The sequence below is a fragment of the Amborella trichopoda genome, chromosome 9 (genome assembly GCF_054954075.1).
Source record: "Amborella trichopoda isolate Santa Cruz 75 chromosome 9, AtrichopodaSantaCruz75HAP2 v2.0, whole genome shotgun sequence".
In the NCBI taxonomy this organism is placed as follows: Eukaryota; Viridiplantae; Streptophyta; class Magnoliopsida; order Amborellales; family Amborellaceae; genus Amborella; species Amborella trichopoda.
The window spans coordinates 44,320,748-44,338,080 of record NC_142344.1 but is presented as its reverse complement, the minus strand read 5'-3'; the positions used below and the strand labels follow the sequence as shown (position 1 = coordinate 44,338,080).

General features: G+C 38.5%; 1 protein-coding gene across 1 annotated transcript in view; it reads right to left on the bottom strand.

The window, feature by feature from the left end:
• Nucleotides 1-4,253: 4,253 nt before the first annotated feature.
• LOC18439030 (PHAF1 protein At3g51130) overlaps nt 4,254-17,333 on the bottom strand; it is a 16,575-nt gene continuing 3,495 nt past the window's right edge. Inside the window, exons 2-15 of the mRNA XM_006849204.4 lie at nt 16,841-16,923; nt 14,804-14,878; nt 14,440-14,507; nt 14,245-14,350; nt 14,010-14,070; nt 13,740-13,906; nt 13,575-13,637; nt 13,053-13,100; nt 12,215-12,328; nt 12,027-12,126; nt 11,828-11,901; nt 5,039-5,143; nt 4,783-4,840; nt 4,254-4,454 (exon numbers count right to left, since the gene is read on the bottom strand). Of these exons, the coding sequence (XP_006849267.1) occupies nt 4,793-4,840; nt 5,039-5,143; nt 11,828-11,901; nt 12,027-12,126; nt 12,215-12,328; nt 13,053-13,100; nt 13,575-13,637; nt 13,740-13,906; nt 14,010-14,070; nt 14,245-14,350; nt 14,440-14,507; nt 14,804-14,878; nt 16,841-16,923 (1,112 nt within the window). The 3' untranslated portion in view covers nt 4,254-4,454; nt 4,783-4,792. The remainder of the gene's footprint in view (nt 4,455-4,782; nt 4,841-5,038; nt 5,144-11,827; nt 11,902-12,026; nt 12,127-12,214; nt 12,329-13,052; nt 13,101-13,574; nt 13,638-13,739; nt 13,907-14,009; nt 14,071-14,244; nt 14,351-14,439; nt 14,508-14,803; nt 14,879-16,840; nt 16,924-17,333) is intronic.

Below are 17,333 nucleotides of genomic sequence, written 5' to 3'. Positions count from 1 at the left end.
AATTGGGGCACAGCCAGGATATACGACCCAATGTTGCGTGTCAATATGGACTGACATGTGTTGAAAGGTACTGATATGTCAAATGTCAATACAAAATTGATTGTCGACCTTAGATTCATCGAGGAAACGTCACATCAGCTACCAACAAAACAAAAGAGCCGGAATAACCTTCTAACACTGTCACAGCTCAGAAGTCCACCAAAGGAGGTCGAAAATGCTTTGAACTCTAATTGATCCATCAAACGTACAAAAGAACACCCAGAAGACACATGGCAGATTTCATTGTGGACCAATTCCAATTGGCGTTAGCGTCAAGCCTTTGATACTCCGCCCGCAAAATTGTACCCGTACCGAGTCATGTGATTAGAAATTTAAGACACATTTAATTATGTTGACTGCATTTAAAGGTAATTAATGCGTGTTCGACGCTATTGCCAGTGGTGCCAAAGCATGTCCAAAGGGCGACGAAAGATGCAGGGCCTAGATTGTACCAAAAACAATCCAACCGATGTCCTAAGCTGGTTTGCCTATAAATAAGGCACTTGACCGAGAGTCCAAGGTTAGATTTTTGCCATTTAAGCCCATAAGCTCTATAGAACGAACCCAGACCTAATCTGAACCATACTCGACCTAAAGCAATAGCCCTTATGCCCCTCAAACTATACTTAATCCAAAGGCGGCCAGGGTAATTAGACTTTTCGAGCTCTCTTCCGCCTATATTCGCTTGTCCCATCAAAACCGAGGGACTGGGACTGACCGTGCAACCATCTACTATGAATCGACCTGACTCCGGGCGCTGGGCCTAGGGGCCCAGCCTAAAGTTCCTTCTCTCTCTCTCTCTCTAATTTTATTCATGTTATCCATGTTTTCATTAATGTTAATTTATTACCTTCTTCAATATCTTTCCCTTTCATTAATTTTATCTTAAATGCTTTTGTCAGTAGTTATGAGCTTTGTTTAATGCTTTCTTAGTTTTGATTTCCTTAGTTCATTTATTGCTATATTCCTTTCTTTTATTTTTAAATACCCTTCATCTTTCTCCATCTTCATTAAAATCTTTTTTAGAACCACTTTTGAACTCCAAGGCAGAGGCATACAGGAAGCCGACTTTGTCGGTGGTCTAAGTGGGAGAAGGCCTTGTGGCCCAACTCTCTCTATCAACTCTTTTGATTTTTTTGCACCCGAAACCAAGGTGGGGATCGAGTTCCCTACCCGTATTTTTTAGTATAAACAATTTGACACCCACCGTGTGGCCCGTCAAGCTTCCCTTACACCCTCACCGTTGAAGTAACCCTCTGGACTTTGTTCCGAAGGGTCACCATCAACCTGGAGTTTATCTCGGCTCATTCTGAGCCTTTCTTGCTTTGTTTGGGGTCTGAAATGGACACAAACCACTAGAAATTGTGTGGGCGCTATTCCCAGTAGCTTCTACCTGTCTCAACAGCCTCCTTGCACCTGATTTGCAAAGCTAATTTGGTCTCTCTCTCTCTCTCTCTCTCTCTCTCTCTCTCTCTCTCTCTCTCTCTCTCTCTCTCTCCATGCACATGTAAGCACGTGACTTGTGCAAATGCACCAAACACGAGCCTCTCTCTTGTTGGAATTATGGACTTTCAGGGTCTTGTGTTTTGCCAGCATGGTTCTAGGTCATAGTAGGAGTGATTAGGAACGTTGAGGCTACTAGAATCTTTGCAGACTGCGATCTGGATAAGCCTAGATATAACCTCGATTATATGAGGCAAGGTTCTTGGGCTATGATATGAAACGAGAGGTTGAGCGTTCCTCTAGTTAGGGTCGGTGTGTATGTGTGCGCACCTCATGTGGTGTGACCCATGGCTTGAGGATCAGTGCATCCCAATATGTTTGAGATGTTTTTTGTGTGTGAGAAGCCCTGTGTGAGCTAAGTTGCGTTCTGACAGGGCATAAGCCCAAATCCCTGACATGTGTAGCTTACTCACAATATGTACATAGGACAATTGCAATTTGATAAGCTGTTTTAATAAGGTAAGATCCACAAAACTATTCACACGTGTTGAGAGATGATCCTCGCAATTGCAAAAGTGCATATCCTCAGGGGACATTTGTAATCCACTAAACACTCGGGGATCCAACCACTTGTCGGTTAACTTGGACAAGTCCAAATATGTCATGACTTAAATTTGTGATGCATAGGGGCCGGGTTGGTCTGAGAAAGTTGTCTGGTTTCCAGATCTAGTTGTAGCCCAACCTCTTAAAGGATCATAATTTTCCAACTTGATTTATCTAAAATGTCAGACTGTGATATTTTGATGAAATTATTTAAAATGATTTGTTGAGATTTTAGAGAACTTTTGAAATTTTTATTTTGAGGAAAAATGACACGTTTAAATTGTTGATGTGAAATTTTAAATAAGGACATTCGCATGTGTGACGTGTGGCACACAAGTAGCCAATATGTCCCATAAGTGGGACGCAATGGACTGCCATGTCACTGCCATGCAAGAATGATATGGACAATCCTAGGGTTTGGGCGCATCTGCTTTGTTTGGTTTTGGACATAACTTTGATAAGTGTGACTTTGTGGTACATATGTGGATCACATGTGCTGTAGTATGTGTGTGTCTAGAAATTTTATGATTGGTAGGTCAATGAATTTTTATGAATAAAAGCATTTGATTGATGGTGAAAGAATAAGGGACACCTCGTGGCATATGATGATGTAATGTCTCTCTTTGAAAGTAATACAATAATATGAAGTGAAGTGCAAGGATATACATGAGAGAGAGAGAGAGAGAGAGAGGGTGGCATACCCCCCTTATGTGAAGATGCATTTTGAAATTTGAAAATGATGGTGGTGATTAAGTGATTTCAAAGTCAATGGTTGAGATTTACTTAACTTCAAAATTAGGGTTTGAACGACACTTGTATAATTATTGAAAATTTGGAGGTGACTTATGGGCATAGTGATAAAAGGTGTGCTTCTAGGTTTTTATCCTCTCTCAACCTTTGGATCACTCATTGAATGACCAAAATCTAATCTAAATTGAAACCCACACTTAGAACTTTTATAAATAGGATCTATCCCACCTTATTATTCACTTCTTTTTTCTCACCATGTTCACTTGTGGCCTCCCTTAAATGGGCTACGCCCCACTCCATTCTTCTCTTTATTTGTTCCATGAGCCTTAAAGATCCCTTGAACTTGAATGTGCACAGGGATAACTCCAAGGTTGGCCACACACCTACCCATGCACTCACTTTGTCAATTGAATATGAGGGAGCTGCTGTAAATAATGACAACAGTAAGCTCACTTGCCTTATCCTTTCTCTTTTGAAGCTCATTGATTGTTGCATTTAAAAACGTCTCTATAGTACGCATCGAGAGGTGTAATTTTGAGCATGATTCCTCCAAACCGTTATGGACTTTTGTTGTTGGAAATATGTCTTTTCAACCAGTGAGCTCTAGCAGGGATTTTGAACTTTAGTTGGTGCCCTCTTGATCCCATGATGTCTCTTGCATTTGTGGTTGCTATGGCATGTGTTTTAGTGTAATTTTGGAATTTGTTCTTGAGATTTGTTGAAAGCCTATCCCTTACTGTAAAATTGATTATATTAAGCCATAACATTGAGTTATGGACGCTGTTTTGGGTCTTAAGTTGCACTTTCTCATGCCCCCCTGTTGGTAAAGGCCATAGCACGCCCTTGCATTAAAACTACACCATTTATGTCCGGTTTGTAGCTGGTTTTCTCCCACCTAATGCTCTCATTATTTTGTATCTCACGTGAAATTCATTTAGCCCATATTACATACCTGAGTAGCTAAAGTAGCCAGCACAAGAGCGCAGATTCAAGTCTTGAGAATAGCCACTTTGTGCATAGACCAAAAGTTAGGATCGTTTCCAGCCCACCCCTCCCGAGACACTGCTTAAGCAGGACCAACACCGGATTACAACCCTTCTTTTATTGATAATTAAAACTGTTTCCCAAGGCCATGTCAAACTCGTGCACATTTGGATCTTTTTGTCCAGTATTTTTCTCATTATGTTGTGAAATGAAAAATGTTATAATAGAACAAGGCTCATCATTGTGAAATTATTGTTGAAAATAATTTAGCGGAAGAAAAATGTACTTGCGATTATAAATTGTGAGGATTTTCCAAAGATTCTGTAAGCTACTTGGGAAGCAAAACGAAAACTTTGTATCTTGTACACCTTGAGTGGAGTCCTTGGTACTGCATCTCTCTCTCTCTACACATGCAAGAACACAAGCAGTGGATATGCAAAAGCGCACACAAACACTAAATAAACCAATATCAATAAACACCAAAGAACAACATTTTTATCATATTTACAAATTTCACTCATTATATATCAAATAAATCAACTGTACATGGCCACATGCGTACATGAAGTTTCCTGAAAGGTGAAGGAGCACCTCATTGAATGCCCTCTTGCAGCATTAGAAAACCAAGCATTTCCCTGTAAAAAGAGATGAATTAGGACTTGTGATCCTCAAATTAAAATGTGATTAACACGAATTCCTTGACATGTATAGTAATGGTGATATTTGATAAGTGATATTTCATAAATTTTGACTAATTAAGGACTATTATGCTTTTTTTTTTTTTTTTTTCCGCAGTAAAACTATTTGATACATTAAAGGTATTATTGAAGATCTGAAGGAAAAATAGTTTTGCATTAAGGATCAGAATTATTATACCCTCTCATGTAATCTTCTGCTGAATTCCACAAATTCACTACTTAGCTGTTTTGAAAAAGCCATTTTGCCAAAATGAAGTATATTTACCTCAATCTCCTCATGATTGAAAGAGAGTAACAGTCGCAATATAGCCATTCTTCATCACCTGTTAATAAAGTCAGTTTTATTAAATTTTTAGGCTAGGAAATCATCATTGATCTCTCTTTTTTTTGACAAGGTTACATAATCATCATTGGTCTTTTAGCAAGAGTAATGTTAAGAAAACAGAAAATGAGACATGTTTGAACAGGAAAATATAATTGAACAATTTTAAGACTGCTGCTTTTCCCACGGTATTTCACACCTCAAATGCTACATTTTGGTAACCATATACCAATGTCGACCCAAAAGGATTGCTGGTAGACCCCTGCGTTTGAATCGCTGCTCGTCCCCCATCCCCAAGTATCTCCTGTAATCAAAAGTATGCACAACAATCAAATGGTAGGAGGAAGACAAAAAGACAGGTACTGTCAATCAAAATATGGAATAGGGTACCGTATTCTCTAGTACTATTCCTTACAGGAATTATTCAAAATATTTGTTACATATATGTGTATTTCTTTGATTATCATAAAATCATCCTCATCATGGATCACCTCTTCCTAACAAAGAAACCCTGAATTTCAATACAGAACGTAGGAATCACAAACACAATTTCGCAATTCAATGGGAAAAGTAAAACTAGATAAAAGAAAATTCAGGGAGAAGACATGTAAAACTAGATTAAAGTAAATTCAGGGAGAAGACATGGTGATCCAGGCTCCTAATTCCTCTGGAGTATTATCAGTTGAAATCATTTAAGTCATTCTATGAGGGCCTTGCTAGAAAACCGGGGCTCTATCCACACCACCAAAAACCTGGGCTTGGATGGCTAGTGATTCATGACAAGATCTTAACAATCAATCATCTCATTCAATGAAAAATTACGTTAACTAACACATGCATCCTTTGTAAGCATGATGCTGAAACTGTCCAGCATCTGCTTCTGCATTTCATGTTGGCCTTCAGGTACAGACGCACTTTGTATGCTGATCTGATGTACCTTGGGCGTACCCCAACTAGGTAGAAAGCCTATTTAAGGTCGTGGCTTGGTTACCCTCTCCCCCACTCAGGTAATCTGATATAGCACTTATCCATTTTCGCACTTTTCTGGGGATTATGACTAGAGAATAATAGTCAAAACTTTGGGGTAATATTTGAGATTGGAGCCTTTGATAGGAAAAATTAAGTTAATATCATCAGTTGGAGTAGAGCTAGGAAAGAGTTTGCCAGTGTTTAGTGGTTGATTTCTTGTTGAATTAATTCCTCGCAGCAAGTACACAGCCTCTAGGCTTGGGACGTTGAAACCCTACCTTTGACCTACTTGGGCCTACCCCTTTGCATTGGTAAGCCCAAACAGCAGCAATGGAGTCGCATCATAGACAAGTTCGACAAAAAGCTCGCCGGTTGGAAGGGGCGATTCCTAAACTCTGCAGGTAGAATTACCCTAATCAAAGCAACCCTCTCCAGTGTCCCCATCTTCCAGACAGTGTTGTTCCACATCCCCTCCAAAGTAGCCCATCTACTAGAGCAATGGATGCAGAACTTTCTCTGGTCGTGTGAAGAGGGTAGCAAAAAATACCATATTTTCTCCTGGGACACAGTATGCTTACCTGAACACCTTGGGGGGCTAGGAATCTGTAACCTCAAGAGGAATAATGAGGCCCTCCTAGGCAAGTGGTGGTGGCGCTTGGCTACTGAGGACAACCACCTTTGGCAAGACATCTTCCACCATAAATATCGCCTCCCCTCCTCTGACTGGCTGCCACCATGCAAAGCCGGCAGTCGCTCCTCAGGAGATTGGAAATCCATCCATCGTAGCCTTACCCTCTTCAAAGAGAACATCAGATTCCGGCCACGGGTTGCTAATCGAGTCAAGTTCTGGTCAGACCTCTGGATAAGCAACACCTCTCTGCAGGAACGGTTCCCTAACCAATTTCTCCTTGCTCGAAATCGTGAGGCCTCAGTTGCCGACCATTTTGACACCTTGGGCTCCTCGAGAATTTGGAACCCCAACTTTAGGAGGCCCCTTGACGATGAGATGGGCGACTTCCTTGCACTATCCTTCCTCCGCCAATCCGTTTTCCTCTCCACTCGGAGAGAATAGGACTATGGGATCTCCAGCAGCCTCTGGTGTCTTCTGTGTCTCCTCTTCCTAAGGCAAACTCCTATTGGGGCCAACTCTTTTTGTCCTGCCTCCATCCATCACCTCAAGGGCCCGGTTCCCTTCCATTCCCCATAAAATTCCAGTCTTCTTCCGAAAGTGCATTTACTGTTGACCAGCTCCAGAAAAGGGTTGTGCCCATTCCAAACAGACGTGTGGTGTGCTCAACATATGAAGAGACCAACGCCCACCTCTTCATTCATTGTAGGGGGTGGAAGGGATCTCTGGGGGACCTCATGTACCTCTCTAATTAGTACTTGGTGACTCCGAGGACCATCCCCCAACTCTTCGGCCTTTGCATCCCCTCCCTTGGGAAAAATAGAGTATCCTTCTCTTGAGGGTGTCCATAGAAGCCACATTGTGGGTTATATGGACAAAGTGGAACAACGGGACCTTCTAAGGAGAATACACCACACGACGCCTTGACAAACAGGGTGAAGGAATCTGTCGTTTTCTGGGCCAAAAACAATAGTGCTTTTAAACACTTCTCCCATACGGATTTCCATCACAACTAGCAAGCCATCTACACCTTAGGCCCACCCACATCCCCCGTGCTTCCTTTTGCAGACCCCCGAAACCTAGGCAACCCAAACTTAACTTCGATGCTTGCTCCCTAGGTCAATGAATCAAAAAGCGCCAGCCTAGCACTTAGTCAGCTGCCTAGGAGGGCCATGGGGCTTGGGTAAGGCAGGTGTCCTGGGCAGGGAGTCACTAGGTAGCCGTACAAGGCTTGCGCCCTGCCCAGAAGCAAAAATGCCCCTAGTTGATGAGCACTTTCCAGGAGCAAAAATGCCCCTAGCTAATGAGCATTTTTGTCTTTTTTACCCCCAAATTAGGGGAAAAGGGGGTTTAGGTTATTGTGTGACCTAAACCCCTTTGTTGACCTTTAGAGTGGAGAAAAAATTCAAAAAAAATAATTTTTCTACATTTCTAAGAGATCAAATGGGTATTTCAAAGTTTTAAAAAATCGATCCAAACATTGTTTTTTTTATTTGGATTTGATTTTGATGATTTTTTAAGCTTATTTGAGGGTTTTTGGGAAGTATTTGAGATTGAGAAACATCTCAAACATTGAAGATTGAAGATCGAGCAAAAAGGTTAGTTAAAAATCTTCATATTTGAGATTTTATTTGTTATTTCAATGTATTCTTCGGGTTCTTCTAGAAGTCCTGTTCTGGGTTGGAAGTATGGTTATAACCCAAATCCAAATGAAAAAAATCGCTTAAGATAAAATTATTGCGAAAAAGATACTAATGGGGTGTAACCGGTTCAAAAAACACCTTGTTGGTATTAAGGGGAATGTCTCCCGTTGCAAAAATGCTCCTAAAGCTATCGGAGAAGAGATCAAGCAATATATGAATTTGTTAAACAAAAAAAAATGGCAACAAAAGCCTTGTCATTTGGATAAGTCTATTTCTGGTTCTTTTAGAAGTGGCGATCAGGGATGGAAATATAGTTATAACTCGAAACCAAACGATAAAAATTGTATAAGGTGTAATTTTTGTGAGAAAGATACAAACAGAGGTATTAACCGACTCAAGAAAAACCTATAGCCAGTATTAAAGGAAATGTTGCTTCTTGCAAAAAGATTCCTTAAGCTATTAGGGATGAGATTAGACAACATTTGAATTTAGTAAAACTAGAAAATGAAGAAAATGAGCATTGGTATATGGAAATATCTTCTCCAAATTCTTCTAGAAGTGATGATCCGGGAATCTGAATGACAAAAATTGCATAATGTGTAATTATTATAGAAATGATACTAATGGGGGTATTTACAGTTTCAAAAAATATCTTGCCGTTATTACGAGGGACGTTGTCCCCTGTAAAAATGTTCTTGTGGCTACCAGGGAAGAGATTTAAGCAATATTTGAGTTCAATGAAACACAGAAGGCAAGAAAAGGGTGAAGAGGCACCAGGCAGACCAACCAAGACTCCTAAGGCCTCATTTGGACAAAGCAAGAAAGGGGTAGACGAAGAGAAGGAAGAGGCAGATTTAGAAGAAACAGAGGATGATGAGCGTTACGTTGAAGAGGGAGATGACTCCGATGATGATGGCCTCGAATCCAATGTATATGATGAGGCTTACCCTACTATTTTGAGAATGTTATTTATTACTTCAATGTCTTATTCAAGTTCTTCTGAAAGTGATGAACTAGGTTGGAAGTATGGTTATAACCCAAATCCAAATGAAAAAAATTGTATAAGATGAAATTATTGTAAGAAAAATACTAATGGGGGTATAAAACCGGTTCAAAAAACACCTTGCCAGTATTAGGGGGAATGTTGCCCCTTGTAAAGATATTCTTAAAGCTATCAAAGAGGAGATTAAGCAATATATGAGTTAGTTAAAAAAAAAGAAAAGGAAAACAAGAACAAAATCCTTATCATTTGGATAAGTTCATTTCTGGTTCTTCTAGAAGTGGTGATTCGGGTTGGAAGTATGGTTATAACCCGAAACCAAACGATAAAAATTGTATAAGGTATAGTTTTTGTGAAAAGATACTAATGGGGATACACCTAGACGATTTTGAAGGGACTGTTGCTTCTTGTAAAAAGGTCCCTGAAGCTATTAAGGATAAGATTAGACAATCTTTGAATTTAGTAAAACCAAAAAAGGAAGAAACAAAGCCTTGTTATATGGAATATCTTCGCCAAGTTATTATAGAAGTAGTGATTCGAGAATCTGAATGACAAAAATTGTATAAGGTATAATTATTGTGGAAATGATACTAATAGGGGTATTTACCAGTTCAAGAAACACCTTGTCGGTATTAAAGGTGATGTTGCCCCGTGTAAAAATGTTCATGTGGCTACCAGGGAGGGGATTAAACAATATTTGAGCTCAATGAAACACAAAGAGCAAGAAAAGGGTAAAGACGTACCAAGCAAAGCCGTCAAGACTCCTTGGGCCTCATCTGCACAGAGTAAGAGGGAGCCAGAAGAAGAAGAGGAAGAGGCAGATTCAGAAGATACAGAGGAGGACGAGCATTATGTTGAAGAGAAAGATGACTCCGATGATGATGGAGTTGAATTTGATGCATATGATGAGGCTTACCCTACTTTTTCTGATGATGACTGAAGACACTTGACTTTTGTTGTCGAGTCTTAGACTATATATTTTCTTTTTCTTATTTGCTAGTTTCTACTATCTACTCTTATGTGTATGCATGTATGGTTGTATCATTGTATGAAAATATGGATTATGGAATGCTATGAACTATGGAGCATGGAGTACGGTCTATGGAGTATGGATTATTGATGTGCCTGTATTACTAAGTTATTGATTACTATTATATTTTATTTTTGTTTTTGCCAATAGTCTATCTCTTACAAATATACAAAGGTTTGGAACTTTTTGAATATGGGATTTTTAATATTTTATGATGTATACTCATATTCCCCTACCCACTGCCCATCTTCTTCAACATAGGTTACCTAAGCGCTGGGCGACTAGGACCCCCTAACCGCCTAGGCATCGCTCGGCGTTTTCTATAACACTGCCTTAGGCAACCCAAGCCCTACAAGGATTGGGGGTATCTTTAGGGAAAACGAGGGAAAGACACTCTTCTCCTTCTCAAAATATATCGGCCACACAGACTCTAATACCACCGAGGTCCACATCCTTCTAGAAGGCCTCAAAAACTTTGACCCTCGCTGGGGCACACCTTGGTTGTTGAGGGCGACTTCAAAAATGTCATTGCTTGGGCTTCAGGCTCCCCGGATTGCCCTTGGAGATTTGCATGGCTACGCATGTCTCATGGAGGTATACATGGTGCGAAGCAAACGCAGCAGCAGATGAACTCACTAAAGAAGCAGCAAGTCAAGTAGACAACCCACCCGGAATCACTTTTGCACCTTTTTGAGCTCTTGGTTCTGCTACCTTCTGATGATTGCAGAATGGATGTATGGTTCTTGTGACTATCTCATTTTGCATAGCACACCCTGAGAGGGTTTTCTGTACACCGCACCTAGCCTGGGGGTGGTCATTTTTGTAACTTGTACATCCTTTTTTTTTTTTTGAGGAAATGTAACTTGTACATCTTGTACAACTTTTCTTTTAATACACAAGTTAACACGATCAGGGGGGAAAAAAGTACGCATGCCTAAATGCTAACCTTTATCTTGGAACCCTCCACAACAAGGATCACTAAAGTTAAATTTTAATGGTAATTCACTTGGATACCCAGGTTCATCAGGGGTATATAGAGATTTCAATGATGATCCTTCTTTTACACTCCAGACCTGCTGCTCTGTGACACCACTATTGCAGAAGCCCCTGCACCATTAAACCAGTTGAAACTGTAAAATAAAGATTGGGGACCACTACTGATTGAAGGAGATTCTGTGAACACTATCCAGTGCGGCTCCAATGTAGCATTGTGCCTTATGCAGAGATTTTAGAAAGATTTCAGGGGATTTCAACAATTCAACCACGTTCCTTAATGTTTGGAGGGAATCCAATCAGCTATCTGATTCTCTCGCATGGGAAGGAATGTCTAGAAATTTGTTTTTTGTTTATTCGATCAATAGTTGATGCATATACATGGTCAAGTGTACAGTTCTGATATTTATTGCTTTTTGTGAAGTTTACACATTTTAAAGAAATACACCTTAAGAAAAGATTAACCAATGACTTCTCCTAAGTTCTTATCTTTTCCATCAGCTGGATAAAGAAAACAGGATAGCATCCATAATATACTTATAGGCCATAAATGGATAGCATCCATAATATACTTATAGGCCATAAATGGTTTTTTTAACTAATACAATATCAAGTCACTGAAAAGAACAAGCAAGGCACAGTGTTACTTCATAGGAAGCATCAAAAGCATCAACCATTTTGAAGCTTTTATGGTATGGAGCACATCATGTCAAACTCACAAATACCTTTACTTGATCCCACTTTGTGCTAGGGGTAATGGAATGTTTTAATAAATCTCCTTCAAGGCATTGTCCACCAACTGTATCCAAAAAAAAAAAAATTTATATATATATATATATATATGCAGAAGGAAATAAGAAAAAGTATAGAAAACAAACATTTTGAACATCACTAAGATGAACAATGAAGAAAACTGCATCTTACTATCAGCCCCATAGATGACAAAATTGCATTTGATGTATGAGTTAAAGTCTACATGACCCGGAAAGTTCGTATGCAACACAAACTTTTTGATCTTATGACTCTGCAGACAATACAAGATCCTTCAATAAGTACTTGAACCTCAGGATTACATCAGTTTCAAGAAAGAAAGGGGCACCCAAGGATACTACCTGGCCATCAAATAATACGTCAAGCCCACGAGTAAAATAATTATAAAAATAGTCCCCGCAAAGAGTTGATCGTGGTCGAAGATCTGAGGCAGAGTGAATCACCATCTGATCAACCTGCAATACATGCAAACGCTACATTCCTCAGATACCTTAGCATGTACATGGATCAAAAGACAAACCCCTAAGACAATAACATAAGTCCTCTATGCAGTCTAGAAAAGGGGGTATTGGCCTTTCTCTAACATGAAGTCAAACCCCAGCGAATCTTGGGAGCTCTTTTCTTCGTAAATGAATCAACAAACTTTTATTCTTTATTATTTTGTTTAGCTCGCCCCTTGTTTTAGAATATGCTATCAAAGGGTAGATCCAGCTAACTCCACCTGAAACAAGCTATGCGCATGTTGATTGTAGGACATCGTCGTATTAGAAACAGAAATCTTAGTTGCCATTTGCCAATGTTGAATTGAGTAAAAGCGTAAAGAAAGAACAGTAAGAAGGATATATAATAGCTTCTAGTAACCCTGATTCAGGACGCTTCTTATTTGTTATTTATTGGTTATATTTCTTCATCTTAGCCAGTACACAACATTGATCCTAAGGAAAACTAAAAAGCAAAAGAACTCACCTGCCATTAGAACTTTATGGAAACCATTCAAATATATTTTTAACAAATTGATGCCAATCACATAATTGAACTTTCAAGAACACTAGCAAATTGAAGAATCAAAAGGAAAACTAAGAACAAATATGTTGTCAAGAAATTAGTTACATGACTAGAATGAATTCTCTAAGTACAGATACTATCCCAATGTCAGCTCAAAAAAGGAACACGAACTACCTGCTTCTGATGTATTCCACAAGGGCGGCCTAACTCAGTCCACACATCCTGCAGACATAAGTTTAATTACACACACAAGCAAAATTATCATGACTGTTGTTGCTAGCAATGTGACAAAATTAAACAACTACAATCCCAAAGAGCAAGAAACAAAAATTTAAGGCACTACACAAACACGAAACACAAAAGGGACAATCAAGTACACCATCCATGCTTTTGAAAGACAAGGTTTTCCATTAAAAGAAAAGAAAACCCTGTGCAAACCATTACATCATCAGCAATAAAACTAATAGTGAGATTAATTTCACCAAATCATATGAAGCCTGAAGGTCCAACTAATATTCTGCCAATATATCAATTCTTGTTTAAGGATACACCAAAAAGAACCAAAAACAAGTCAGAGCCACAGAAGAAACAGCAGAACAAAAAAAAAAGTCATGGGAAACCCAAATAAAAAGATATATAGTGAATAAGAAGAATTACAGCATAAGAATATCATAATGCTGCCAAGTTTCTTCTGACCTGTGGTGATGCACCAAAGGGCATATGCTGACCACCAACAGTAAACCACAACTCTTCTCCCAACTAGACAAATGCAAAGTGCAAACCACATAATCAGATACATCTCATGTTTCCTTCTGATTTAAGTTCAAAGAACCAGACTCTAATTAGAAGGATTTAGCACACCTTAGCATGCACCTCTTCCATGTATAGACTTCCAACAGGTAATGGAGGAGGGGAAGCATTCTTCACAAGAAATCCCAGACCAACTTTACCATCCCTTGAACTATCATAGATAGAAACACGGCAAGTAACTGGAGTTGTTCCATCTGAGAACTCAAGAGGCAACTCCGCTAACAAAACAGAAATACTTACATAATAAATGCCAAATATCATAAAAAGTTTGGTACAGTTATTATGTACATAGATGCAGCGACTGTGAGCAAAAGGACTCACCTTCACCATCATGGAAGCAATCAGCATACTGAGGAGGGATGGGAAATGCAAATGATAGCCCCTGTGCAAAAATCAAAATTCAATATATCCAGGCAACAAGTTAGACTAAAAAAGAAAATATAGTCTCTATTGATGGAAAGAAGCTTAACATAAAAATAAAAATAGAAGTTAACAATACTAAACATAAAAATAAAAATAGAAGTTAACAATACTTAACATAAAAATATAAACATACTGGATAGAATAGCGTGTAAATTCCCCTATCTTTGTCATATATTCCAGGGAATGTTGGCCCAAAAAGAGTATATACTGCTACAAAAGTAGCAAGGGTTGTAGGACCCCTGCAAATAAATCCAAAAAATAAGCATATATTCGGTACAAGATATTGATACACGAAAATAAAAATTCTTGAATTCCAATTTGGTCTTACCCAATCAACGAAGTCGCATAGCGCAGTTGAAGTCTTTTCACATCAAAAACTTCTATAAGCCGAAGCCTCTGTAGGCATATTAAGACAAGACATAATGTAAGAAGTAGGCTGACCCAATGTTATAAGAACCAAATTGGACCAGGCAATCTAATCTTTGTATTAGAACAAGGTTTAGAAAAGGGTGAAAATGATGAGAATTGTAGGGACCGACTCGGATGTCAATGTGTGTAGGACAACATATAATATCATTGAAGCATTTGCTCAAAATAATATTATTTAGCTTCTCTTATTCTTAAAATAATGTTATCTTACTTTGAACTGCAACATAAACTATTTTGGTTTTTCCACAACCACAAGACACTACCTGTGACCAAGGATCAAATCGGATATGGAAACCATGGTCTGGAAAGCTGATCACAATATCTAGCTTTAAAGGCTCCTGTAAGACAACGCAATACTTGAGTTAAAAAAAAGGGCCCAATATTTGAGTGTAAAAAAAGTCCGTCCTATGTTATGCATCAGATGCTATGCCATGCTTTCCAAATAATGGATTTAAAAAACTAGAGAAAACTGTTAGAAAAGGGCATGCATGACAAACTCGTATGTATTCTTGGGGGGCAAAAGGCACAGAAGTGAAGGAATCTGTAACACTTGAGAAAATGACAAGATCCAGTAAAGAATACTTAGAAAGAACATAAGAAAAGATAATTCACAAAATTAAAGAAAGAAACACCCAATCAGCTTTTGTTCAATTTACATCAATCCAAAGGATTGGCACATTTCGAAGGAAAAAGACAACAGCTAATCATTTGTTTGTTCAGCTTTTGTTCAACTCACATCAATCCAAAGGATTGGCACAAATCGACGGAAAAAACCAATAACTTGTATTAGCTCGAAAAGTCCAGGCACCACCAGTCAATGATCTCTATCAGTGAAGCTATGTTTTTTACATGAATTCAAGGTTTTGCAAACAAAATTTGAGGATACAGGTTCAAGGTTTTGCAATTAAAAACCAAGGATACAGACCAGCGAATGGCACAATTGCATCCATAAGAGCACATACAGAGGCATGCACAAGACAACTTTAAAAATTTTAAGAACATCTAATGCAAACACATACTGGATTGAAAATGCATGCATGAGTCCAGGTCACAACATGGATCCCAAAAAGTAAACTAGGGTATAATAAAGTTGATTCACCTCTCGAAAAATTATTGTTAAACATCCATCTCCCATAGAATTAATGAGGCACCAATGAGAATAGGAAAACAGCAGCAACAGACATCATGCAATAGGATCGTGTACCGTTAGTCATTCATCAAGATTTAATGATGCAACTTGCATTCTCCCCTACCTCAACATGTCAATTTATAGCTTGAATTTCACAGGAAAGCATAGAACAATTATCTCAAGAGGGGCAACTGTTTTAGTGAATAAATAGTTGCTTCCTAAGTTTAATCTCAACTATGATTCTCTGAAAATAGCCAGAAGTGGCTCAAAAGATCCGGTAAGAAATAACAAGAGTCCAAGAAAGACCGGGATCATCAGATGTGGTGCGTATGACACTATACAAAGTAGAGTTCTAGACAATCTAGTTTTCTAACATCCACAAAGTGACAGGGTCAACAACTTTTCTCCTCTCCCAGGCAGGAACTCTCACACTCCTAATGAATAATGTACACATGCTGTCACTCATACCAATGTTGTACACCAAAAAATACTCTGAAAAAACAAATGTGGAAACTTTTTACCCAACATATTATGAGTTTATTATCTAATAAATTGCCTGATTAACCAGCACAAGATCAATACAATTGTCAACTGATTCAAAAATAAAAAAATTGCCTGATTGACAACCACTAGAAAGTATTCATATAACCCTTAAAAAGTACTCCTTTTACCAATCAAAAAAAAAAGAGGTATTAATTTAACAAAAACTCGCTCTTGAAACCAAAACTAGACCTTCAATAATTTTCCCACATGACAAATGGAGGGTGGGGGCCTGGGGTAGGTCGATGGCAAAATTATAACTTGGATGTCATGTTTTCATTATCAAAACTTTATCGTATCCAATCCTATGTAGGTCACACCAAATGCAGCAAAATCAATGCCCTCCAATCCCAATTATTCAAAATTATCACATGAAAAACACTTGATTGCAGCACCAACAAATAATAACAGTCACAAGCAAAAGCATCTGGATCTTCAACATTGTCAATTACAAGATTTTTCTCTAGGGAGAAATCTCTTATGAAACCATTTGAAAGAAAGAAAACTAGGAGACATTCATAATAAGTAGTAGCATGAACATAATAAGTAGTAGCATGAACAAGAACACGATAAGGGAGCACAAGATAATTCAAGCAGTAGAAGTAACAACTATTCTCATAGGAATTCGAACCTCATCTAGGTATTTCACATGAACAACATCATATATATTGGGTTGCTGTTCAATTTGAGCAAAAGCTTCACAAATCGGCATTCCTGCATAAGAGATAAAGATAAATTATGAATGAGAAAAATCAGAATAAGGAAGAAACAAGAAAGAAACAAATCAAAAACAAATTTACTGGTCACTTTCATAGTGTTCATCAGTAGAAATAAAACACACATCAAATGGCTGCAATGCTATCACATGACATGGTAATGGTTTGAATGTTTTAGTAACTGAGAGCAATGCTCCACAAAAAGCAAATTTCTGCTGTTCCAATAGCATTAATAGAGAACATCAGCAGCACTTGTCATGGATCTAGAGATTGAATGCGAAAAATCATTGTAGAACATTGTGATCAGAAATTGACAGCTTTTGGAATGAAGTGATGTCACCAATATGCAAGCTTTTGTAGTAGAATATTAAAGATATCAAATGGTGAGGACTTAAGTTTCTATAAGAT